General features: G+C 52.3%; 1 protein-coding gene across 1 annotated transcript in view; it reads left to right on the forward strand.

Annotated features, from left to right (window-relative positions):
* The window catches only part of LOC126285122 (uncharacterized PE-PGRS family protein PE_PGRS54-like), a 113,453-nt gene that overhangs the window by 71,986 nt on the left and 15,761 nt on the right, over window positions 1-25,706 (forward strand). The window contains exon 3 of the mRNA XM_049984444.1: window positions 2,245-7,595. Coding sequence (XP_049840401.1) covers window positions 2,245-7,595 — 5,351 coding nt within the window. The remainder of the gene's footprint in view (window positions 1-2,244; window positions 7,596-25,706) is intronic.

Below are 25,706 nucleotides of genomic sequence, written 5' to 3' on the forward strand. Positions count from 1 at the left end.
GCGGTGCGATGCTTAGCTGACTCTCGCCTGCCTATGGCGTGACATTCAGGAATGACGGTCGGGGTGCCATTTTATATTAGGACCCCTTTGCTTATCACCCGCGGCACCCTTACGGTACTGCGGTACGTCGGCGATATTGTACGCCCAGTTTTGTTGCCCATCATGGACAGCCATCTTGAGCTTACATTTCAGCGAGGTAATGCCCATCGGCACAGGGCAAGAGAATGTACTGTTTGTCTTCGTGCTTGCCAAATCACTCCTTGACCAGGAACGTAGCTAGATCTCTCTCTAATCGTGAATATTTGGCGCATTACGAGTAGGTCACTCGAGTCAGCTCGAGATTTTGACAATGCAACACGCCAATTGGACAGAATTTGGCTCGATATCCCTCAGGAGGACAACCAACAAGTTTCTCAATCAATACCAAACTGAATAACTACTTCCATAAGATCTAGAGGTGGAGCAACGCGTTATTGACTTGCTCAATTTGTGACCCTCGTTCTCTTGACTAATTCCAGAAACTGTAGCCATTTGCTTGTTTTTACATCTACGTCACATCTACCGATTTCTGTCCCATTCGGATAATTCCGTCATGATGCGTCCTTTGTGTTAGAGCGTGTTTCACTTAAGTCTGCAAGAATGATTTATTAAGAGAAACCAAACCCATTTAACTGTCTAACTGGTAGTTAACGAGTGGTCCGCGATGGGAAATTAATTCTGCGACTGTTGCAACATTAGGATAGTACAGGCGAACTAGTGGAAAACAATATATACGGAGAGGAACAACATCGAAAAGTAGGTACGGTTTAAAGTCGTTTCCATTTATCAGGTAAACTTGTCTGACTGGGAGAAGAACTGATTACTGGGAATTACATCGCCGTGGAGGCGAATTAAAGTTTAATTATTTTCCGTGGCCAACGCGGAGCCGTGCTAAATTGGTACAGGCGGAACGGCAGCGGGGGCGGAAGTCCTGCCTCAGACGACGGTTGGCGTGCGGGAGGCGGTGACGGGGAGGGGGAGGTTCCTAATTGGCAGGGCGGGCTGTGGCACCGTCCTCACTCAGCGCTGCCGGTCTATGCGGAGTTCCTCTGATAATCCTGGTCCCTGGGCACCCACAAGCGTTGTCACTCTGCACGAAGCTTCATTGCAGTGGCATTCTGCCGTAGCTCGGACAAACAATGAGCTCCATAGTGAGATTCGTGGTTCTGCTCACTCATACCTGTAAGATTTTAAAGATTTATGAACCAATTTCTACTCCGAAAAGTACATTCTCTCGGCTCGACTACAAACGACACCGACCTGGACTTGAGAATCAGAGGATATGGTGGAAGCTGGTGGAGGAATACTTTCTGGGAGATTTTGCCATACTGTGTCGTTGTTGCAGACGCGACGGCAATTTTAACAACCTTGTATGTATCAGCCGTACTCTATGGCCCCATTCAATATCCAACAAGTCTGACATTCTGGAACCTTCGGTCCGCTATGTGCCTCATTTTCTGCAGTAAGAGTATTGTCCAACCGCGCCGGTACTGTGTCAGAAGTCAGCGAGCGGGCATGCACATAAATAGGTTTCTGTACCTGAAAGTGTTGGGAGGATCGTAAAGATGAGGATAGGTTGCCGTATATAAGATCAGGATCTGTTATAAGCGACACTAAGATGTATGTAAACTTTCTTTTAATAACCGCTCGACTTCATAACAAACTTTTTCCTCTAGGCACTGTTTACACCTGATATATTTATATTGGTCCATTGATCGTGACCGGGCCAAATATCTCACGAAATAAGCGTCAAACAAAAAAACTACAAAGAACGAAACTCGTCTACCTTGAAAGGGGAAACCAGAAGACGCTATGGTTGGCCCGCTAGATGGCGCTACCATGGGTCAAATGGATATCAACCGCGTTTTTTTCAAACAGGAACCCACATTTTTATTACATATTCGTGTAGTACGTAAAGAAATATAAATGTTTTAGTTGGACCACCATTCACGCTTTGTGATAGATGGTGCTGTAATAGTAAAAAACTTATAAGTACGCTGTATCACTTAACATTCCGCCAGTGTGGACGGTATTTCGTCCGTGATACATTACCCCTGTTAAAATGAACCGTTTACCATCTCCGGCGGTAACTCGCTATGAATATCGCCCTTCGATTTGTGTTTTCCTGCACTAATCGAAGCGTTAGGGTTGCAGGTGGCGTCTAGCCGAGCAGCGGCGGTCCAGCCAAAAGCGGTCCAGCCGGAGGCAGCAGCAGTCCAGCCGGCGGCAGCAGCGGTCCAGCGGGCGGCATCATCGGTCCAGCTGGCGGCGGCAGCGGTCCAGCCGGCGGCGGCAGCGGTCCAGCGGGTGGCATCATCGGTCCAGCCGGCAGCGGTCCAGCCGGCGGCGGCAGCGGTCCAGCCGGCGGCAGCAGCGGTCCAGCCGGCGGCATCATCGGTCCAGCCGGCGGCAGCAGCGGTCCAGCCAGCGGCGGCAGCGGTCCAGCTGGCGGCAGCAGCGGTGCAGCCAGCGGCAGCAGCGGTCCGGCCGGCGGCAGCAGCGGTCCAGCCAGCGGCAGCAGCGGTCCAGCCGGCGGCGGCAGCGGTCCAGCCGGCGGCAGCAGCAGTCCAGCCGGCGGCAGCAACGGTCCAGCGGGCGGCATCATCGGTCCAGCCGGCGGCGGCAGCGGTCCAGCCGGCGGCGGCAGCGGTCCAACGGGCGGCATCATCGGTCCAGCCAGCAGCGGTCCAGCCGGCGGCGGCAGTGGTCCAGCCGGCGGCAGCAGCGGTCCAGCCGGCGGCATCATCGGTCCAGCCGGCGGCAGCAGCGGTCCAGCCAGCGGCGGCAGCGGTCCAGCTGGCGGCAGCAGCGGTGCAGCCAGCGGCAGCAGCGGTCCGGCCGGCGGCAGCAGCGGTCCAGCCAGCGGCAGCAGCGGTCCAGCCGGCGGCGGCAGCGGTCCAGCCGGCGGCAGCAGCGGTCCAGCCGGCGGCATCATCGGTCCAGCCGGCGGCGGCAGCGGTCCAGCCGGCGGCGGCAGCGGTCCAGCGGGCGGCATCATCGGTCCTGCCGGCAGCGGTCCAGCCGGCGGCGGCAGCGGTGCAACCAGCGGCAGCAGCGGTGCAGCCAGCGGCAGCAGCGGTCCGGCCGGCGGCAGCAGCAGTCCAGCCGGCGGCAGCAGCGGTCCAGCCGGCGGCAGCAGCGGTCCAGCCGGCGGCATCATCGGTCCAGCCGGCGGCGGCAGCGGTCCAGCCGGCGGCGGCAGCGGTCCAGCGGGCGGCATCATCGGTCCAGCCGGCAGCGGTCCAGCCGGCGGCGGCAGCGGTCCAGCCGGCGGCAGCAGTGGTCCAGCCGGCGGCATAATCGGTCCAGCCGGCGACAGCAGCGGTCCAGCCAGCGGCGGCAGCGGTCCAGCTGGCGGCAGCAGAGGTGCAGCCAGTGGCAGCAGCGGTCCGGCCGGCGGCAGCAGCGGTCCAGCCAGCTGCAGCAGCGGTCCAGCCGGCGGCGGCAGCGGTCCAGCCGGCGGCAGCAGCGGTCCAGCCGGCGGCATCATCGGTCCAGCCGGCGGCAGCAGCGGTCCAGCCAGCGGCGGCAGCGGTCCAGCCGGCGGCGGCAGCGGTCCAGCCGGCGGCAGCAGCGGTGCAGCCAGCGGCAGCAGCGGTCCGGCCGGCGGCAGCAGCGGTCCAGCCGGCGGCAGCAGCGGTCCAGCCGGCGGCAGCAGCGGTCCAGCCGGCGGCATCATCGGTCCAGCCGGCGGCGGCAGCGGTCCAGCCGGCGCCAGCAGCGGTCCAACCGGTGGGGGCAGCGGTCCAGCCGGCGGCGGCAGCGGTCCAGCCAGCGGCGGCAGCGGTCCGGCCGGCGGCAGCAGCGGTCGGGCCAGCGGCAGCAGCGGTCCGGCCGGCGGCAGCAGCGGTCCAGCCGGCGGCATCATCGGTCCAGCCGGCGGCGGCAGCGGTCCAGCCGGCGGCGGCAGAGGTCCAGCCGGCGGCAGCAGCGGTCCAGCCGGCGGCGGCAGCGGTCCAGCCGGCGGCATCATCGGTCCAGCTGGCAGCGGTCCAGCCGGCGGCGGCAGCGGTCCAGCCGGCGGCAGCAGCGGTCCAGCCGGCGGCATCATCGGTCCAGCCGGCGGCAGCAGCGGTCCAGCCAGCGGGGGCAGCGGTCCAGCTGGCGGCAGCAGCGGTGCAGCCAGCGGCAGCAGCGGTCCGGCCGGCGGCAGCAGCGGTCCAGCCGGCGGCATCATCGGTCCAGCCGGCGGCGGCAGCGGTCCAGCCGGCGGCGGCAGCGGTCCAGCGGGCGGCATCATCGGTCCAGCCGGCAGCGGTCCAGCCGGCGGCGGCAGCGGTCCAGCCGGCGGCAGCAGCGGTCCAGCCGGCGGCATCATCGGTCCAGCCGGCGGCAGCAGCGGTCCAGCCAGCGGCGGCAGCGGTCCAGCTGGCGGCAGCAGCGGTGCAGCCAGCGGCAGCAGCGGTCCGGCCGGCGGCAGCAGCTGTCCAGCCAGCTGCAGCAGCGGTCCAGCCGGCGGCGGCAGCGGTCCAGCCGGCGGCAGCAGCGGTCCAGCCGGCGGCATCATCGGTCCAGCCGGCGGCAGCAGCGGTGCAGCCAGCGGCAGCAGCGGTCCGGCCGGCGGCAGCAGCGGTCCAGCCAGCGGCAGCAGCGGTCCAGCCAGCGGCAGCAGCGGTCCAGCCGGCGGCGGCAGCGGTCCAGCCGGCGGCGGCAGCAGTCCAGCCGGCGGCAGCAGCGGTCCAGCGGGCGGCATCATTGGTCCAGCCGGCGGCGGGAGCTGTCCAGCCGGCGGCGGCAGCGGTCCAGCGGGCGGCATCATCGGCTCAGCCGGCAGCGGTCCAGCCAGCGGCGGCAGCGGTCCAGCCGGCGGCAGCAGCGGTCCAGCCGGCGGCATCATCGGTCCAGCCGGCGGCAGCAGCGGTCCAGCCAGCGGCGGCAGCGGTCCAGCTGGCGGCAGCAGCGGTGCAGCCAGCGGCAGCAGCGGTCCGGCCGGCGGCAGCAGCGGTCCAGCCAGCTGCAGCAGCGGTCCAGCCAGCGGCGGCAGCGGTCCAGCCGGCGGCAGCAGCGGTCCAGCCGGCGGCATCATCGGTCCAGCCGGCGGCAGCAGCGGTCCAGCCAGCGGCGGCAGCGGTCCAGCCGGCGGCAGCAGAGGTGCAGCCAGTGGCAGCAGCGGTCCGGCCGGCGGCAGCAGCGGTCCAGCCAGCTGCAGCAGCGGTCCAGCCGGCGGCAGCAGCGGTCCAGCCGGCGGCATCATCGGTCCAGCCGGCGGCAGCAGCGGTCCAGCCAGCGGCGGCAGCGGTCCAGCCGGCGGCGGCAGCGGTCCAGCCAGCGGCGGCAGCGGTCCGGCCGGCGGCAGCAGCGGTCGGGCCAGCGGCAGCAGCGGTCCGGCCGGCGGCAGCAGCGGTCCAGCCGGCGGCATCATCGGTCCAGCCGGCGGCGGCAGCGGTCCAGCCGGCGGCGGCAGAGGTCCAGCCGGCGGCAGCAGCGGTCCAGCCGGCGGCGGCAGCGGTCCAGCCGGCGGCAGCAGCAGTCCAGCCGGCGGCAGCAGCGGTCCAGCGGGCGGCATCATCGGTCCAGCCGGCGGCGGCAGCGGTCCAGCCGGCGGCGGCAGCGGTCCAGCGGGCGGCATCATCGGTCCAGCCGGCAGCGGTCCAGCCGGCGGCGGCAGCGGTCCAGCCGGCGGCAGCAGCGGTCCAGCCGGCGGCATCATCGGTCCAGCCGGCGGCAGCAGCGGTCCAGCCAGCGGCGACAGCGGTCCAGCTGGCGGCAGCAGCGGTGCAGCCAGCTGCAGCAGCGGTCCGGCCGGCGGCAGCAGCGGTCCAGCCAGCGGCAGCAGCGGTCCAGCCGTCGGCGGCAGCGGTCCAGCCGGCGGCAGCAGCAGTCCAGCCGGCGGCAGCAGCGGTCCAGCGGGCGGCATCATCGGTCCAGCCGGCGGCGGCAGCGGTCCAGCCGGCGGCGGCAGCGGTCCAGCGGGCGGCATCATCGGTCCAGCTGGCAGCGGTCCAGCCGGCGACGGCAGCGGTCCAGCCGGCGGCAGCAGCGGTCCAGCCGGCGGCATCATCGGTCCAGCCGGCGGCAGCAGCGGTCCAGCCAGCGGCAGCAGCGGTCCGGCCGGCGGCAGCAGCGGTCCAGCCAGCTGCAGCAGCGGTCCAGCCGGCGGCGGCAGCGGTCCAGCCGGCGGCAGCAGCGGTCCAGCCGGCGGCATCATCGGTCCAGCCGGCGGCAGCAGCGGTGCAGCCAGCGGCAGCAGCGGTCAGGCCGGCGGCATCAGCGGTCCAGCCAGCGGCAGCAGCGGTCCAGCCAGTGGCAGCAGCGGTCCAGCCGGCGGCGGCAGCGGTCCAGCCGGCGGCGGCAGCAGTCCAGCCGGCGGCAGCAGCGGTCCAGCGGGCGGCATCATTGGTCCAGCCGGCGGCGGGAGCGGTCCAGCCGGCGGCGGCAGCGGTCCAGCGGGCGGCATCATCGGCTCAGCCGGCAGCGGTCCAGCCGGCGGCGGCAGCGGTCCAGCTGGCGGCAGCAGCGGTGCAGCCAGCGGCAGCAGCGGTCCGGCCGGCGGCAGCAGCGGTCCAGCCAGCGGCGGCAGCGGTCCAGCTGGCGGCAGCAGCGGTGCAGCCAGCGGCAGCAGCGGTCCAGCCAGCTGCAGCAGCGGTCCAGCCGGCGGCGGCAGCGGTCCAGCCGGCGGCAGCAGCGGTCCAGCCGGCGGCATCATCGGTCCAGCCGGCGGCAGCAGCGGTCCAGCCAGCGGCGGCAGCGGTCCAGCCGGCGGCGGCAGCGGTCCAGCCGGCGGCAGCAGCGGTGCAGCCAGCGGCAGCAGCGGTCCGGCCGGCGGCAGCAGCGGTCCAGCCGTCGGCAGCAGCGGTCCAGCCGGCGGCAGCAGTGGTCCAGCCGGCGGCATCATCGGTCCAGCCGGCGGCGGCAGCGGTCCAGCCGGCGCCAGCAGCGGTCCAACCGGTGGCGGCAGCGGTCCAGCCGGCGGGGGCTGCGGTCCAGCCGGCGGCGGCAGCGGTCCGGCCGGCGGCAGCAGCGGTCGGGCCAGCGGCAGCAGCGGGCCGGTCGGCGGCAGCAGCGGTCCAGCCGGCGGCATCATCGGTCCAGCCGGCGGCGGCAGCGGTCCAGCCGGCGGCGGCAGTGGTCCAGCCGGCGCCAGCAGCGGTCCAACCGGTGGCGGCAGCAGTCCAGCTGGCGGCAGCAGCGGTCCAGCGGGCGGTATCATTGGTCCAGCCGGCGGCGGCAGTAGCGGTCCAGCCAGCGGCGGCAGCGGTCCAGCCGGCGGCGGCAGTGGTCCAGCCAGCGGCAGCAGCGGTGCAGCCAGCGGCAGCAGCGGTCCAGCCGGCGGCAGCAGCGGTCCAGCCGGCGGCAGCAGTGGTCCAGCCAGCGGTGGCAGCGGTCCAGCCGGCAGCAGCAGCGGTCCGGCCGGCGGCGGCAGCGGTCCAGCCGGCGGCGGCAGCGGTCCAGCTGGCGGCAGCAGCGGTCGAGCAGGCGGCGGCAGCGGTCCAGCCAGCAGCAGCAGCAGCAGCAGCAGCGGCCCCAGCCCCAGCCTCGTCCGTGGCAGCAGCAGCTGCAGCGTTCCTGCCAGCTGTCTCCAGTGCCAGCAGTTTGGGATTCTGGTCCTCGTCTTCGTCCGTCCCTCTTTTTTTCCTCTCTTTTTTGTCCTGTACTGTTTTAATTCTCCCCTGTCGTCATGTCAGCCCCTACCACCACTGCCACTACTAACCGCAACTGCCATAGTGTATACATCGCCCTCTGCCGCCACCACCACCACCATTACATGGCATGCCCAGTCGACCCCCTTTCCACCCTCCTCTTCTAACTGCCCCTTCTACCTCCGCTCCCAAAAAGGCCCCACCCCGTCCTGCTCCCCCCCCCCCTGGATGCCATGGATGTTTCCTGGCCTGGCCCTGCTCCCTCCGAATTTGCCTCCGCCTCCACCTCCCTCTTCCTAAAATACGTCCTCTCTTGTCCCGATCCTTTCCTCCTCGAGGCCCGGAACCTCTCCCTCCCCCTCTGCCAACACTTCCCTGGTGCCCCCGTGTCACTCCTCACTCCCAGCTGGGACTCAGTTCTCATCTCCTCCTCCTGCCACACCCCCCATACTGATATCCTCTCATGCATCCCCATCGCCTGGCTTGGACCCAACGCCTCCCTCACACCTGCTCCTTCCCCGTCTCCTACCTGCCAACCCCAACCCCGCGTCGCCTGCCAACCCTCACTGCCGTGATCACTCGGCTTTGTCTGACAATCAGGGAGGAGGTGCTGGCGGAGATCAAGGCGCATCCCTCACTGGAGGTGCGGGCAGTCCACCGCATTTTTAACTCAGCTGGCCCCACCCGCCTTATGTGGGTTTCTCCAAGGACGCCCCCTCCATTGACCGTCTTTTGAAGGAGGGTGCCTTCCTCTTCAGCCAGCGATATCAGGGCGACCCTCCCTATTCCCCTCCTCAATCCCTCCACTGCCAGAGGTTTCTACACTACAACACGCACACAACAGCTGAGTGCCACGAGGCCCCCAACTGCCCGCATTGTAAGCAAGCATACTTCCTCCGGCAATGCCCTAATCTTCAGTCCCCTCCCTCCTGTAATACCTGCAATCTTCCGCATCCCACCTATTCCCAAAAATGTAAGGCCCGACCCCCTCTGACCACTCCTGAACTCACCGTCCCTGTCTGCCCTCGGGATGGCCCCACTCCTCCTGGCAATTCCCTTCGTCCACCTCCCCCCTTACTGCTGAAGACATCATCAGGTTCCTCTCCATTGTCCTGCAAAACGTCCACCCTTTCCAGCGCCCTCACATATTCCAACAGGTCTCCCTCGATGCCCGTTCTGTCTTGAACCTAAAAGTTTATGCCACTTACTCTCACAACCAGGCTCATTTCACCTTCTTCTGTCTCGTCTAAATCCCTGTCATGGCGCGACAGCACCATATCCTGTTGAACAACATCTGTTCCATTCCTGCCAACAAGAACCTCTTCATGCACACCCTTGCAATCCACAATGTGGATGCCTTCCTTCTAATTGAAACCTTCCTCCAACCCCACCACACCATCCACACTTCGCCCTACCTTCTCCATCACTCTGATAATCCCCTCCCAATTGCATGTGGCGGAGTTGCAATTGGTCACCACCGCCAGATCCCAGTTGGGCTCAAACCTCTCCTTCCCGACCCCACCGAGCACCTGATCCTTAGTCTCTTCTTCTCCGGCCTTACCGTCACCTGCGCCACCATCTATCTCCTGCCGACTTCCTCTCCCGCACTGATCGTACCTTCTCCTCCTATGTGATCACCGCCGACTTCAACATCCATAGTCGTTCCGCCACCCAATTACGGCGGTGGCATCGGTTCCTCCCCACCCCCCAAGACGACCTTGTCCAAATTCCCCAGCACACCTGCCTCGAATCCAACTGCACTCCCAATGTCATCCTCTCCTCCCCCCCAATTTCCTTGGTCGCATAGCAGTGGATGTACTGGACCCCATTGGTAGTGACCATCTGACTGTCCTCCTCACAGTTTCAGATGCTCGTCGCCCCCACCCCGACACTCGTAATGACCCTCCCTCAAAGTACGTCCTTGATTATTCCCGTGCCGACTGGAATGGCTACTGGGATATACTCTCCACCCTGGTCGAAGGCCACTCCTTCACCTACCATCACTCTGACAACGTTACTCATGCCGCCTCCTATCTCCTGCAGACCTTGTATGAGGCTGTGGAGGCCCACGTCCCTACTGTCGCCATCCATCCCCACCATCCTACCATACACCCACAGGCCGTCCTCCTCCTCTGTGAATCCCGCCATCTATACCGTGTCCCGCCAAGTGGAGGCGAGCTCTGTTTGTTTACAGACATTTAATATATTTTTTGTGTGCAGCATTAGAAAAACTTATAACTAATACAAAATCAAGTCATATATTAATAAACAAAAAGAAATTAAATATTTAGAAAGAAGGGATGAAGGGAACTGAATAGAGAAGGGATAGGTATAATGTTGCCCGTCACCTGGTTGTGGGCGGCGGCCCGGGTCTTGGAATGATACTCTGTAGAACATGTTGGATTACAACAGCGATATGTGAGCGGTAATTAACCTGTTGGAAAACCCATCGGCTGTTACTTATGACCGGCCGCGGTGGACGAGCGGTTCTAGGCGCTTCAGTCTGGAACCACGCGGCTGCTGCGGTCGGAGGTTCGAATCCTGCTGCGGGCATGGATGTGTGTTATGTTCTTAGTTAGGTTTAAGTAGTTATAAGTCTGGGGGACTGATTACCTCAGATGTTAAGTCCCATAGGGCTTAGAGTAATTTTTTTTTTTTTTTTTTTTGCTACGTATGACTGGCAGCACAGCAGGTCGAATCAACAGATTGACATACAAATTCGCGATCAAAGTGCGTGGAATACCCAAGGGAGCGATTCTGCTGTCATACGAAATCGCACCCCAGACCATACCTTCAGGTATGGTGCAGTGTGTCTAGCATGCAAACGGATTGGCTGCAGACCCTCAGCTGGCCACTTAGTAACCAAGGTACAGTCATCACTGTCACAGAAGCAAAACCGCCTTTCATCAGAAAACACAACAGGCATCCACGCTGCTCTACAAAGAGCTCTCGTTTGACACCAGTGAAGTCGCAAGTGATAGTTAGTTGTCAATAGAATGCACGCTACAGGACATCTGACTCGAAGCTGACCTTGGAGTAACCGATTTTTTAACATTTCTTTCGCGACTGTGGTGCCAACTGCTATTTAAATTGCTGCTGCATCTGCAAGACGATATTCCAGAGCCATATGCCGAACACGATGGTTTTCCGTTTCGGTAGTGCCACGTGACCGTAAGGAGCTTGAGACCGTACATTCTCGTGACTAGCGCTACCAGTGATCATGTACAGTGTCTACTTTTCCTCCACGTCTTTCTCCAGTATAGCAGAAGGAACATCCATCTCCTCGTAGTGCAATTACTTGACCTCCTTCAAACTCAGTGCGGCGTAGATAATGGAGCCTTTGTCGCTTTAAACGCACTCTTACCGAAAATGAACTCATTACTTCCAATTTCTGAGGAATCTAACGTTCACAACTGTTACAGCGAGTATTTGAAGCAAACCTGATTTACATCATGTTAGTGGCTACTAAGACTATACTTACGCGACTGGGGCGACATTTGAATAGACCAATATCTTTCTGATGTAGATACGCCTCCCAACATTCGGTTTATGTCGCACAGTTCACAATTCCTTCTTGGTGTTACTATCTTTTCATTTCGGTCAGTACACACACACACAGACACATACACACACAAACACACACACACACACACATACACACACACACACACACACACACACATATATATATATATATATATATATATATATATATATATATATATATATATATACTGATAAGCCAAAACATTATTACCACTGCCCACCGAGAGGTTGAATGCAGCCTAGTGACGTTGCTGGCAAGTAACGCGTTAACAAAAGTATGTAACGGAAGCACACACGGACGGGGGATCACCACAGAGATGGGATGGACTGCAAATGGGGAAATTTATTGAGATAAGCGACTTTGACAGATTATTATTACGTAGTGACTGAACGGGTATCTCCAAAACGGGCTCGTCGAATGCATATGTGCCACTGCCTTGAAAATCTCCTCTGTAATGTAGGCTAGATGGTGAAGCACAAGTGTTTCGGAGCACACCGTTCATCGTACATTGTTGAACATGGAGCTCAGCAGTAAAACAGCTATACGTGTTCACATGGTGACCCAACGACATCGTCAACTACGATTTCTGTGGGCACGGGAGCATCGGGATGGAAATGTGCCGGCCCTTCAGGTGACTCATATTTTCGCTACATGATGTCGATGGTCGTCTCCACAAACGCCGTCATCGAGGTGAACGCCGGCTCGAAATGTGCAGAATGCCATGGACGCAGGCTGGTGGGAGAGGCATTACGCTATGGGTGAAATTCTTCTGCCGTTGCATGTGACCTGTGGTAGTAACTGAAGACATGCTCGAGGTTACGAACCGCCTATATGCCTTCCTATGTCTTCCCCGAAGGTGATGTCATCGTTCAATAGTATAACCGTCCTCGTTTTAGAGCCAGAACAGTGCTACAGCAGTTTGAAAAGCATTGTAGCGACCGCACTTCGATCTCTCGGTCACCAAATAAGTCTGACCTATATCCTACGAAACCCATCCGGGTCGCCATTGGACGAGCATTGCATGACCTGTGCGTAGACATCTAAAGCCGCAGACCTACCTACTGACGGATTCTTGATACGCAGAATGAGTGATGTATTTCTTTTCGAAGACGGATAGTCACACACTCGTGGCAAAGATTGGGAAGATAACGCAAATAGAAATTTTCATATTATTAAAGGAGATTATACAGAAAACAGGACTGAAGTCATAAAGTCGTCATCCAATGAAGAAAGAGTCGCTAAACTAGGAAAAGTATTCATACGTTGAGTCATTACAAGAAAAGAAATATTTCCATTAATTCCAAATTAAGACACAATAGTGTAGTAGTCTTATCAGTGGCTTTGTACAACTTAGAAACGACAGTAATCAAGCTAAGAACAAAAGTCAAGGAGATGGAAAACAAGAGACGAAAATACTGCGGGCCGATTCAGGAAGAGGGGATTAGGATAAAGAGAGCTACGAAAGAACTGTACGGATATACAGAAATTATTACAAATAACACCAAGAAAAGAAGCGAAAAGTTCTAGGGACACATACGCAGGATGAATGAAAACAGACTAAGCAGAAGATTTTTAACATAGTGACAATTAATACAGCGAAGACCAACTGGGTAAAAGAAACCACAGAATACCTCAACAAACTAATCATCTTGCGGGCTTTCAATCAATAATGAAAGGTGTGTTGTGATGACCCTCAACTACGTATCCTCTGACTCAGAGTTGCAATATTAAAAGTTTTGGCTGGTTTCGTTGTCTAGGGGCTGGGATACGTAATTGCATTACGGGCCAAATACTGCTGAGTCTACAGTATACGATATTAATATACACATGGATCTAATGGTCAAAGGCTCCTGTAACCCAGCAATTGCAAATGTAACGCAGAAAATTATAAATGAAAGATTGCAAATTAAATGAAATCTGCAGGTACTATCTTAACGACTTTAAATGATAGGTACTATGGTAGAAGTACTTTCGATACTATGGATATTTCTGCAAAACACTTATTGGTGTTGATGATACAGCAAATAAATAAAAGTTGAATAACAAGGAAACAATAGATTCCTACTTCAAGTAATTACTTATGAACAACAACATAGCTCGCTAGATATTCACTTCTATACGCACACTACGTCTTCACTGTAGAAGCCATGGAAATCTCACAAGTGCACAAGTCAGCACAACGAATTATTTGTATCTGCCACGAACAAGCAAACTGCTCCACACTCTCCAAGTCCCTCTCGCGCCGTCGCACCCAGGACTTCCCGTCTCCTGTGCCATACTGCCTCAGACTTTTCTCCCACTTCCATCTAGCCTCCCCACTCACGAGCACTGTGATTGGCTAGAACGCTCACGCCATGTCTTCAAGCCAATGCACCCACACAAACACAATGAAACACATTGGAAATACTGGATTTACATTTAAATAACTTGGAACGAAGTGAATATTTCTACAGCTGTACCATAAACACACTCTAACACACATTATTAAATATGTAAACAAATTAAATAAACATACATCAAATGAATAGAAACAAAATTAAGCCAGTAGCCTAATCTCTCTGTGCTCTCTAAAACACAATAAACCATTGACCAATTTTTTCATGAATAGCATACATCAGACAAAAACAAGGAAATACAGGGTGTGGTAGATAAGTAATGAGACTGGCCGCTGCGCGGCGCCCCAGTCGCTCGAAGGGCGGTCTTCACCAGTACGTCACGTGGTGGGGGATCTGAGCCAGCAATAGAACCGGTTCGCAGTCGCGTCGGAGCTCTGGTGCTGTGAGGCTCGAGCTTCGCATATTACGTTGTTTGTGTGCCTGTGACACTTGTGATACGCTGAAGATGGATCGCTCGATAGAACAGCAGTATGCAATCAAATTTTGCTTTCACTTGGGCAAAACTGCTTCGGAAACTTTTGCTATGATTACGGAGGCCTACAAAGAAGACTCCCTATCAAGAGCTCAAGTGTTCCGCTGGTTTAATGAATTTAAAAACGGGAGGGAATCTGTTGAAGACATGGAACGATCTGGACGCCCTTCAACGAGTCATGTGGATGAAACGGTGGCCAAAGTGAGAGAACTCCTGGACTCCGACCGTCGTTTAAGTCTCAAAACCGTCAGTAAATTTACGGTTCACCAAATTGTTACGCAAGATTTGATGATGAGGAAAGTTTGCGCAAAATTGGTTCCCCGAGTGCTCACCGCTGAACAAAAGCAACAACGAGTGGTCGTTTGCTGTGAGATGTTGAATGATTTGGAAAATAATCCAGACTTTTTAGACAACGTAGTAACAGGCAACGAATCGTGGACATTCCAGTACGACCCAGAGACGAATGCCCAGAGCTCAGAGTGGCACACACCGACATCACCGCGGCCGAAGAAAGCAAGAATGTCAAAGTCCCGCATGAAGACAATGCTGATTGTGTTTTTCGACAAGTGGGGGTTAATTCACAAAGAGTTTGTCCCTCAGGGGAAGACTGTCAATGCCGAATTCTACAAATAAGTCCTTCAGCGATTGCACAGAGCCGTCAAACGGAAGCGACAGGACCTTGCTCAACGCTGGCGTATCCACCACGACAACGCTCCGGCGCACACAGCGTCCCTCGTGACCTCCTACTTGACCCGAATTGGAGTTGAAGTTCTGCCACAGCCACCATACAGCCCTGACTTGAGTCCTCCTGATTTCTTCCTATTTCCGAAGGTCAAAAGATGCCTCAAGGGTCATCGTTTCGACGATATTCCGAACATCCAACGTGCTGTCACGAAGGCACTAACTGGGATAACTCAAACGGACTACAGTGGGGCCTATGAAGCTTGGAAAACGCGCTGGCAACGTTGTGTCGACGCCCAAGGCGAGTACTTTGAAGAATATTAACGTTTTGTACAAATTGGATCAATAAATTTGTTTTCTAGACTGAGTCTCATTACTTATCTACCACACCCTGTAGACGAATAAACATATTTATAAGCATGTTGTTACCGTTTTTTCGTGTAAATGTGGAGTACTTATGGCCTGACGCAATCGGTAGTTATCATCCACTTTGACCTCCAATAACTCGTGTACTATTGAAGTTACATGCCTCTAATTCATACCAATTTAGGTTTACAGTAATAACTTTCTAAAGAGGCGTTTAATGTTTGGAAATTCGTTGTTGGCTGTTACTTGTGTAGTTTACAGTCAGATATTAAAGTTTAAATCAATAAAAATATTGAAAATCTGATTACACCATCAGAATCGACGTATCATGGTAATGTACATGTCTCTTTTTGAGGTATCATCATGCATCCGGCTACTATTAATTTCTATATGAACTGTGAAGTGCCTGCCATTAAGGTTTCATAAAATCCGCCATCTTTGGCACTCCCGGCGTGTCTCCTTCATCGACACAACGTCGCCATGGAATTCCCAGCCACGTGGCCGAGGGACCCCTGCTAACGTTCGGCACCACGTGGCCGCCAGCGACCGGTGGCCCGCTGAGAGGTCCTAATGTGGCCACGCCAATTCCGAACATAGAATATTTATAGGGCGCCACAACTCGCCTGTTACCTCACAATCTCCACGGAATCCGCGACAGTCAGGAGAAAACACAGAGAAAAAAGTCAGAAAACAGAAATTTCAGCAAACGCCAAGAGAGAGAAAAAGGGAAGGATGTTGACAGAAGATAGAGGGAAGAAACGCAGCGAATACATGAGAAGCTTTAGAGAAGAAAACAGTCACAGAAAAAAATGCCATGAGCATTTAATTTTTTCTGGCGCTCTCCTTAAGCAATCTGTATCATTTATACCTATCACAAGTAACTGGGGGTTCCACCGAAGAGATTCAATATATGATTGATACATTGCAGTATAGAACCTGTGGCCTAGGAGTTTGAGCGCGCCCGAGTTCGGTTCGCCACCAGGATGGAGATTTTCTCCACCCGTGGACTGGGTGTTGTGTACGCCAGTGTGATAGCTCAGCGTGTTCGGTCAGAGGGTTAGTTGCCCTTTGTAATAAAAAGAAAAAGGAACTGAGTGACTGGATCAACGACGAACTCTAACGGTTGTCATCGGAAATCCACACCGAACAAAAACCTAACAAAATGAGATTAACAAAAGGAATATACTCTTTGATTCATAATCAAAAAGTCTCCAGTCCCAGGTTCGAATCCCGCAGCTGCTTAAACGTTGATAAATAATCAACATTGGCGGCCGAAGACTTCCAGCATTAGAAGTCATCCTAATTCTGCTAACAGGCTTATCAAAGAGGGCGGAGGAGCGGACAGAGGTGGAAAGCTGCCCCTAAAGGTGGAAGAATCAGCAGTGATCAGCGGTATGAGGATGTAGAAGGCCATAGAAACCTCTGCATTAAAGATACGTAACGTGTATCCACAGGACATGTGACCTGTCGTTGAAGAAGTGTCATGATGATCTCTCCACTGACAAAAGATCCCCCATTCGGATCTCCGGGAGGAGACCGCCAAGGGGGAGGTTTCCATGAGAAAAAGATTGAATTATCAACAGAAGGATAACATTCTACGAGTCAGGGCGTGAAATGTCAGAGTAGGACTCGTTATGAGTAGGAAGGTAGAGCAGAGAGTGCGTTACTGTGAACAGTTCAGTGACAGGTTATTCCTTTCGACACATCGGAACTAAACACGTAACCAGTTTGTAGTTTCCATACACTTCTTTATTACAAACATATGCTCTTAATCAAGTTCTAAAACTTCTTCCTACAACTAAAACATTTTCCATGGACTGATCGTAAGCAATTGTAAGAAATTGAAAGTATTATCAGATTAATACACTCAACTAAGGTTGTCTTTAGTATTACTTACAGGTACGAGGTTCACATACATTTCATCCCCAGAATATTTTAATAGCGTATTAAACAGTCTTAAAATGGAGCCGTTTCAATTCTACGTTGAAAATTAGTGAAGGACTCGACCAAACCGAAAGGTTCTACCAGATACAGGAGATTCACGGCCCGGAATGTAATGTAGAACTAAACTCACCTTTGAGCCACAATAAAGCTTTTAGAAAACCACAACGCCCCACCGGAAAGATGCAAATGCAGGACAATAACAACGTAACCATAGGCACCGATCCAGGTCCTTAAATCTCCCTCTTCCACCATGATACACCGATCGGTGTTTGCTCGCGTCGACCGCTACCAGTTATCTGAAACACAACATTCTGGCGCATCAGATACACAAAGCATATCTGCCCAACTAGTTATGAATAAACCTTTAATAATACACGGGACAAATGAACCCCAGCAGAACTAATCTACGTGACCACTTGCCCAGTAACGGCTCTTAAAATTTGATTAGCCGATTGTCTCGAACAAACAAATAAAATAATAATATAGATAAAGGAAATAGGGAAAATTATTTCGGCCTGCTCTTGAAAATCAGGCACAGACTTACGTACTACTTGGCATGGCATCTAGCTACGCATAAAGCACCGCTTCATGTGTATTTGTTGTGCTTAGCCTTAAATACAGTCAACATATCAGGCGCCCAAGCCAGATACAGTGACAAGTAACTTAAACAATCAAGATAGTTTTCAGTGCACTCGGGTATTCAATTAACAGGAACAGAACATAGCAAGGAGCAATTCGACGACTCCTGTTCAGTCACTTTGAGTAACATGTAACAGACACGAAGGAAACCTCTCCTTCGAATCTGAAGGAAATCCCAGTCACCGTCGTCAGCGGATTCGCATCCAGACGGCCAGAAACGCTGCAGCAGCTGCCCACGCTCCTCCGTCGTACCGGCTCGGCCACTCGCCAGCGCCACACGCCACTGCCGCTCACACAGCTGATACCCGAACGCAAGCCCCGCAGTTAAATAGCCATCCGCCAAAGATACAAAGAAAAGCAGGCAACTAAAATCGACTCACAACGGTCGGGACTACAATCGATGGCGACTGGCACCAGCAGCGCACTAGCTCAACAGAGTTGTTCTTTTCAGAATCGACTGCAAACCAACACTGACAACATAGTTCAGGTATAAATGCCGATGTCGCAAGCTGGAGATGAAGAGATAGAGAAAGTGATGAGGGTATTGAAAGTGTAATACAGTATGTAAAGGGGGACGAAAATCTAATATTCATGGGGGATAGGAATTCTGTTATAGGAGAAGGAGTAGAAGAAAAGGTTACAGTAGAGTATGGGCTCGGGACTAGGAATGAGAGAGGAGAAAGACTAATTGAGTTCTGTAACAAGTTTCAGCTAGTAATAGCTCTTACCCTGTTCAAGAATCACAAGAGGAGGAGGTATACTTGAAAAAGGCCGGGTGATGCAGGGAGATTACAGTTATATAACATCATGGTCAGACAGAGATTCCGAAATCAGATACTGGATTGTAAGTCGTGCCTAGAAGCAGATATAAACACAGATAAGAGTATAGTAGTGATGAAGAGTAGGCTGAAGTTTAAGACATTAGTCAGGAAGAATCCGCACCGAAAGAAGTGGGATGCGGAAGTACTAAGGAATGACGAGAAACGTTTGAAGTTCTCTAAGGTTATACATACACAATAAGGAATAGCTCAGTAGGCAGTACAGTTGAAGAGGAATGGACATCTTTAAGAAGGGCCATCACAGCAGTTGTGAAGGAACACATAGGTACAAGGAAGGTAAGTGCGAAGAAATCATAGGTAACAGAATAAATACTTCAGTTGATTGATGAAAGGAGGAAGTACAAGATTGTTCCGGGAAACTCAGGAATACATAAATACATGTCGCTGAGGAATGATATAAACAGGAAACGCAGGGAAACTAAGACAAAATGGCATCAGGAAATATGTGAAGACATCGAAAAAGAAATGACTGTCGGAAGGACAGACTCAACATACAGGAAAGTCAAATAACCTACGATGACTATACCTGTAAATGCAAGGGTAGTAACATTGAGAGTGCAACAGGAACTCCACTGTTAAACGCAGAGGAGAGCAGATAGTGGAAAGAATACATCGAAAGCCTCTATGACGGGGTATAATTGTCTCATGTGATAGAAGAAGTAAAAGGAATCGATTTAGAAGAGATAGGGGATCCAGTATTAGGATCAAATTTAAAAGAGCTTTGGAGGACTTAAGGCCAAATATGGCAGCAGGGATAGATAACATTCCATCAGAATCTCTATCATTGGGGAAGTGTCAACAGTACGAGTACTCACATTGTTGGGTGGGATATAAGTCTTGCGACATCACCCACACAATTACGAAGACGGCAAGAGCTGACAAGTGCGAGAAATGGCTGTAGGAAAAGTAGAGGCACGAGAGAGGCAATTCTGACTTTGAGGTTAATAATGGAAGAAAGACTAAGGAAAAATCAAGACACGTTCATATGGTTTGACCATCTGGAAAAGACAATGGACAATATAAAATGGTACAAGATGTTGGAAATTCTGAAAAAAAGTATGGGTAAGCTATAGGGAGAGGCGGGCAATGTTCAATATGTACAAAAACCAAGAGGGACCAATGAGAATGGACGACAGGAACGAAGTGCTCGTATTAAAGAGGGTGAAAGACAAGGATGTAGTCCTTCGCCCCTACTGTTCGGTATGTACATCGGGGAAGCAATGACGGAAATAAAAGAAAGGTTCAGGAGTGGAATTACAAGTCAAGTTTAAAGCCTTGCATGGCTCATGTTCCCACCATCACGTACTTTACAACCTGTTTTTCACGTACTTCCACCTCACTGCGTTAATTTAAATTATTACTGTCACTGAGTTCCTGCTTTGCCTGACTGTGAGTGGTGCTAGTAGCGCGTTTCAATACATCCCCTCTCTCAGTATCATTGCTTCACTGTTATTACTTCCCAGTCGTTGTCTGTTGTGAGTTCGTGTCGGGAGTTCCTGCTGCCAGTCATTTGGAACGTACCTGGAACGCAGTCCGGACATACTAGCCGGGGAGTTGCAATGCGGCACTAGTGCAGTCGGGATGGAGCAGTGACGTCTGCGTCGACATGCCTCGACCTTTGCTACCACGCATCACTTGATCCGGGCCACGGTCGGTCGTCCTACCGCGTTGTGGCTCGCCGGTCGTTCATGAGTCGGCTGTGTGTGTGTGTGTGTGTGTGTGTGTGTGTGTGTGTGTGTGTGCGCGCGCGTATGTATGCATGCATCGACTCCCGATTTGTCTTCGTGTGTGCTTAGTTACTGTTGGTATCCTTCAGATCTTCGTGCAAGTGTTGTGTGTGTAGTTAGCGTTATTTACTCTCACGACTGTTTTGGATTATGTCGGCATTCGGCGGGCAGTCGGTCGGTTGGTGCGGACCAAGGAGGATACCTCCGTGCAGTATAGTCGGCTGGGTCCGTTGGCAGTCCCTGTGCAGTGTCGGAGCGTGTGTGGATTTGTCCGATCGCTACTAGCTTCGAAGCTCACCGACCCAGGACATCCAAGTTGACTGGTGTTTTAAGTACCCATGCCACGTCCGTTCACGTTGTGTCGTTCGTTTCGGTGGTTCACTGTTGGGGAGATTTTTCCTGTGAGCAACACCTAGTGTTTGTAGTGGTGAAATCAAGCCTCAGTGCGGTGAAATGAACTATATTGGTTCACTACAATTCAACTGCAACAGCGGAATTTTCTGCCTTGTGGCAGTTAGTGTTTCGGTTATCTGCCCTGGCCAATGACGTAAATTTAGGCAGTGTTCCTTTTCAATAAAGTTAACTCTATTGTCTTATTTCAAATTCAAGTGTATCACCGGAATTTTCTGCCATTAGTGTTCCGGTTACCTGCCCTGGCCACTAACGTAATTTCCGGCACTGTCCTTTCCTCACCTGTTGTCGCTATCCAACATGGTGTGTAGTTCTGACAGCTTAATACATATTTCATTGTGGATAATCACGTCCATAACAGTTTGGCCTTTGAGTTTTTATGTGCTGGTTGGTGGCAAGCAAGTCGTTTGGTCGGTCGGTCCGTGACTGTCTCTTGGTTGGGTTTACCGATGGATCATGTGTAGTTGGGCCCACTACCTGTGTCGCCTTAGTGAACGTTTATGTTTAGAGAACAGCATCCCCCTCCCCCCCCCCCCCCCGCCCCTCCTGGAGGTGTCTGAGTGCCGTTGTCTATACTGTCCTTTTCATGGGTGTTTAATGTTCTGTTGGTAATCTGTTGTAGCCAATGCTTTGACAGGAAAAAAATATTGCGTTTTATGTAAATCAATTGTGGGCCTTCAGCCGCTTAAAACCTTATTCTTAAACTCAGTTATTGTCGTTGCGTTGCTTTTGCATTTAATGTGCGTCAGCCATTTAAAATTTAAAGGTTAAGGTATATTTGAATTTTTGGAAAATCAACTGTGGGTCTTCTTCCGCTTAAAGCCTTATTCTCAAATTTTCCTTAAGCGAAAACATTGCGGCCTTTTCCCTTAAAAGATTATTGTAATGTATTTTAAAATTCTGAAATTTAATTGTGGCCTTCAGCCGTTGGTATTGCACCTTCTATATGTTTACTATATTCACTTTTGCCTTGGGGGTTTCCGTCTAGCTGTGATTATATATATTTTACTAGCAATTTTAACTGCATGTCTTCAGTCACTCGAAATTTACCTTGTTGCTTTTAAGATTTTTTGTTTGGAGGCCTTCAGCCGTGAAAGAATTGGATTTTGAAACTCGTAGTTGTAAAGGTTCGGCTATGTGCCGTTTTGGTTTAAAGGTCTTGTTAACTGACCAATAAATTACAATTATGAAGTGGAACTGCCCGACACCTTATTTGGCCCTTTCCACAATACTAATCAGCTGTTCTGCCCAGAGGGTTTAGTGGGCGTTTCAGATATCAGTGGTAGTATCTGCTGATAGCATTGCTATCCTAAGGGAAAGTGAAGAACTATTACATGATATGCTGAACGGAATGAAGTCTAATGAGAATAAACCGAAGAAAGACGAAGATAATGAGAAGTAATAGAAATGAGATCAGCGAGAAACTTAACATCAGGATTGATGGTCACGAAGTATATGAAGTTGAAGAATTCTGCTACCTAGGCAGTAAAATAAGCAATGGCAGACGGAGCAAGGAGGACATCAAAAGGACACTAGCTATAGCATAAAAGGCCAAGAGAACTGTACTAATATCAAGTATCGGCCATAATTTGAGGAAGAAATTTTATGCGACTTTACTTCTCGAGTACAGCATTGTATGGTACTGAAATATGGAGTGTGGGAAAATCGGAAGAGACGAGAATCGAAGCATTTGACATGTGGTGCTACAGACGAATGCTGAAATTTAGATAGACTGATAAGATAAGGAATGAGGACGTTCTACGCAGAATCGGAGCAGAAAGGAATATGTGGAAGACACTGAGAAGAAGGGACAGGATGATAGGACATCTGTTAGGGCATGAGCGAATGGTACTAGAGGGAGCTATAGAGGGGAAAAAATTGTAGAGTAAGACAGAGATTGGAATACATCCAGTGAGTGAGTGGTCGAAACATATGGAAATCACTTAGGGCAACGTCTGGTGAGTATGGTGGATGAGGAAGACACTCAAATTGCACGTCAGTGATTGTTGCAACTGTTGTACGGGCAGTGTAAGGGCCTTGCACTGTCATGTTCCAAAGGGGACCTACTGACAGCAATCCAAGTCGCTTTGATTTGATTGCAGGCCGCAGATGATTTTTTAGGAGATCTGTGTATGATGCACCTGTGACAGTGGTCCCTCTAGTCACGTTATGCTCCAAAATGACGAATTTTTGTCCCAAAAGAGAGTCAGCATAACCTTCCCTGCTGAGTGTTTTTTTTTCGAAAGTTATTTGGTTTTGATGATGAGTAATGGGGCCATTATTTGCTCGCTCTCTTCGTTTCTGTTATGTGTAAGTGAACCCAGGTTTAGTCCCCAATGACGATTCTTGCAAGGAAGCCATCACCTTCTCGTTCAAAGCGCGTAAAAAGTTCTTCATAAGAATCAACACGTCGTTCTCTCATTTCAGGAGTCAGGTGCCGTGGCAGCCATCTTGCAGACACTTTGTCAGACTGGATCACATCATGCACAATGTGGTGTGCTGACCCATGACTTATCTGTAAACATGCTGCAGTGTCATTCATTGGCACTCGGCGGATTTCACTAGGGCTTCAACTGCTGCTATGCTCTGTGGAGTCACAACTCGTTGTGCCTGACCTGGACGAGTATCATCTTCCACTGAAGTCCCACCATTTTCGAACTTACTACTCCATTGGTAGACTTGCTGCTGTGACAAACATGCATCAGAGTATGAACCACCATTCGTCGATGAATTTCAATAGGTTTTACACCTTCGCTACGAAAAAACCGAATAACAGAACGCTGTACTTCCCTGGTGCAAGTCACAGGCCATCTTTATACTGATACTGCGACGGTATGTGTGCATCTGCACTATGCAGCCACCCACAGGCCATTCTGCACGCTGTTTGTAGCACGCTTACCAACTTACAGGTTAAAAAAAATGGCTCTGAGCACTATGGGACTTAACATCAGAGGTCGTCAGTCCCCTAGGACTTCGAACTAGTTTAACTAACCTAAGGACATCACACACATCCATGCCCGAGGCAGGATTCGAACCTGCGATAGTAGCGGTCGTGCGGTTCCAGACTGTAGCGCCTAGAACCGCTCGGACACACGGGCAAACCAACTTACAGGATAACGGCGTGATATTTCGATTTGTTATTACAAATTTAAGGTTTTCATTTGATTCACCCTCGTAAGTTGATGAAAGCATGTGTACGACGTTAAAAATACAATCACGGAAATAATGAAATAATAAATAAGCAACCAGTGGCATAAAAGAACTTTAATTTCTTTATCGGTTGCGGGCACTCATTGCAATTCTTCAAAAGCTTGTACCTGTCACGTTATTTTCAACTGTCAATAATAAAGTGCATACAGAAAAATGCCATGGTCAAGTATTTCAAAGTGTCTGGTTTTATGCTTGCCTGAAACTCAACTTTCGCTTTTCTCAAATGATATACTGAGAACTATAAATGACTGGCAACAGGTAGACACTATAGTTCTAGATTTCCCCAAATCATTTGAGACGCTGCCCCATTGTAGGTTGTAAACGAAGGTACGAAAGTAAGGAATAAGTCTGCAGATATGTGAGTGGCCCCAAGTCTTGTTAAATAATTGAACCAAGTATGTTTTCCTAGACAGCGATCGTTCATCAGAGACAAGGGTAAGATCAGGAGTGCCCCAGGGAAGTGTGACAGGACCGCTAATGTTCTCTGTACACACAAATGATTTGGTGGACAGAGTTGACAGAAATCTGCGGTTGTTTGCTGATGATGTCGTGGTGTACGGTAAGGCGTCGAAGGTGAGTGACTGTAGGAAGATACAAGATGACATAGACAAAATTTTCGGTTAGTGTGATGAATGGCAGCTAGTCCTAAATGTGGCAATATGTAAGTTAGTGCGGATGAGTATGGAGAACAAACCTGTAATATTCGTATACAGTATTATTAGCGCCCTGCTTGAGACGGTCAATTCGTTTAAGTATCTGGACATAACGTTGCTAAGCGATATGAGGTGGTACGAGATTGTGAAAAGTGTGGCAGGGAAGGCAAATGGTCGCCTTCGATTTATTGGGAGAATTACAGGAAAGACCACATAAAGGACGCTGGTGGGACGTATTCTTGAGTACTGCTAGTGTATTTGGGATCCGTACCAGATCAAATGGAAGTAAGACATCGAAGCAATTCAGAGACGGGCTACTAGATTTGTTACTGGTAGGTTCGAAAAACACGTAAGCCTCACGGAGATGCTTCGGGAACTCAAATGGGAACCCCTGGAGGAGGGGCGATGTTCCGTTCGAGAAACGCTATTGAGAAAATTTAGAGAACCGGCGTTTGAAGGTAACTATCTAAAGTTTCTACTGCCGCCTGCACACAATGCGCGCAAGGATAACGAAGGTAAGATACGAGAAATTAGGGCTCATAGAGACGCATATAGAGAGTCGTTTTTCTCTCGCTCTGTTTTCGAGTGGAACAGAGAAGGGGCGCGGGGGGGGGGGGGGGGGGGGGGGAATGACAAGTAGTGGTACAGGGTTGTTTTGTTTGGTTTGGTTTGTGGGGCGCTCAAGTAAGTGGTTATCAGTGCGTGGTACAGGGTACCCTCCACCACGCACCGTTCGGTGGCTTGCGGAGTATCAATATAGATGTAGATGTATATCGTATTAATGCACGTTGCTAACTTTCCAATTTATATTACTTTCACATAGGAGTCAAGATGTGCGAAGCTCCCACATGTATGTGACTACACCTATAACTGCATGCATAAGTTTCATAAGCTATGTTGCTGTGAACATCAGCAAGTATTGTTTTCACAGTAATCGTTTTAAGAACGTTCCTGCCTGTAAATAACTCAAAGCGACAGTAACTGACCATACGGTGACCTCTGTGATATTCTGTTGCTGGCAGAGCTCATACTTCAAACCAATATCAAAGTGAGCTGCTCCCGCTAATTGTATGCGAGCGGCATGTTAAAAGGAGTTAATTTGCGGGTTTCATTGCCCTAAACGCAAAGTTCTTTAAAGATTACACGCCGCTCGCTATGCAATTACAGCCGCTATATCCAGGTCCCTCTCGGCAACGGAGCGC

This window comes from Schistocerca gregaria, chromosome 8 (genome assembly GCF_023897955.1).
Source record: "Schistocerca gregaria isolate iqSchGreg1 chromosome 8, iqSchGreg1.2, whole genome shotgun sequence".
Classification (NCBI taxonomy): Eukaryota; Metazoa; Arthropoda; class Insecta; order Orthoptera; family Acrididae; genus Schistocerca; species Schistocerca gregaria.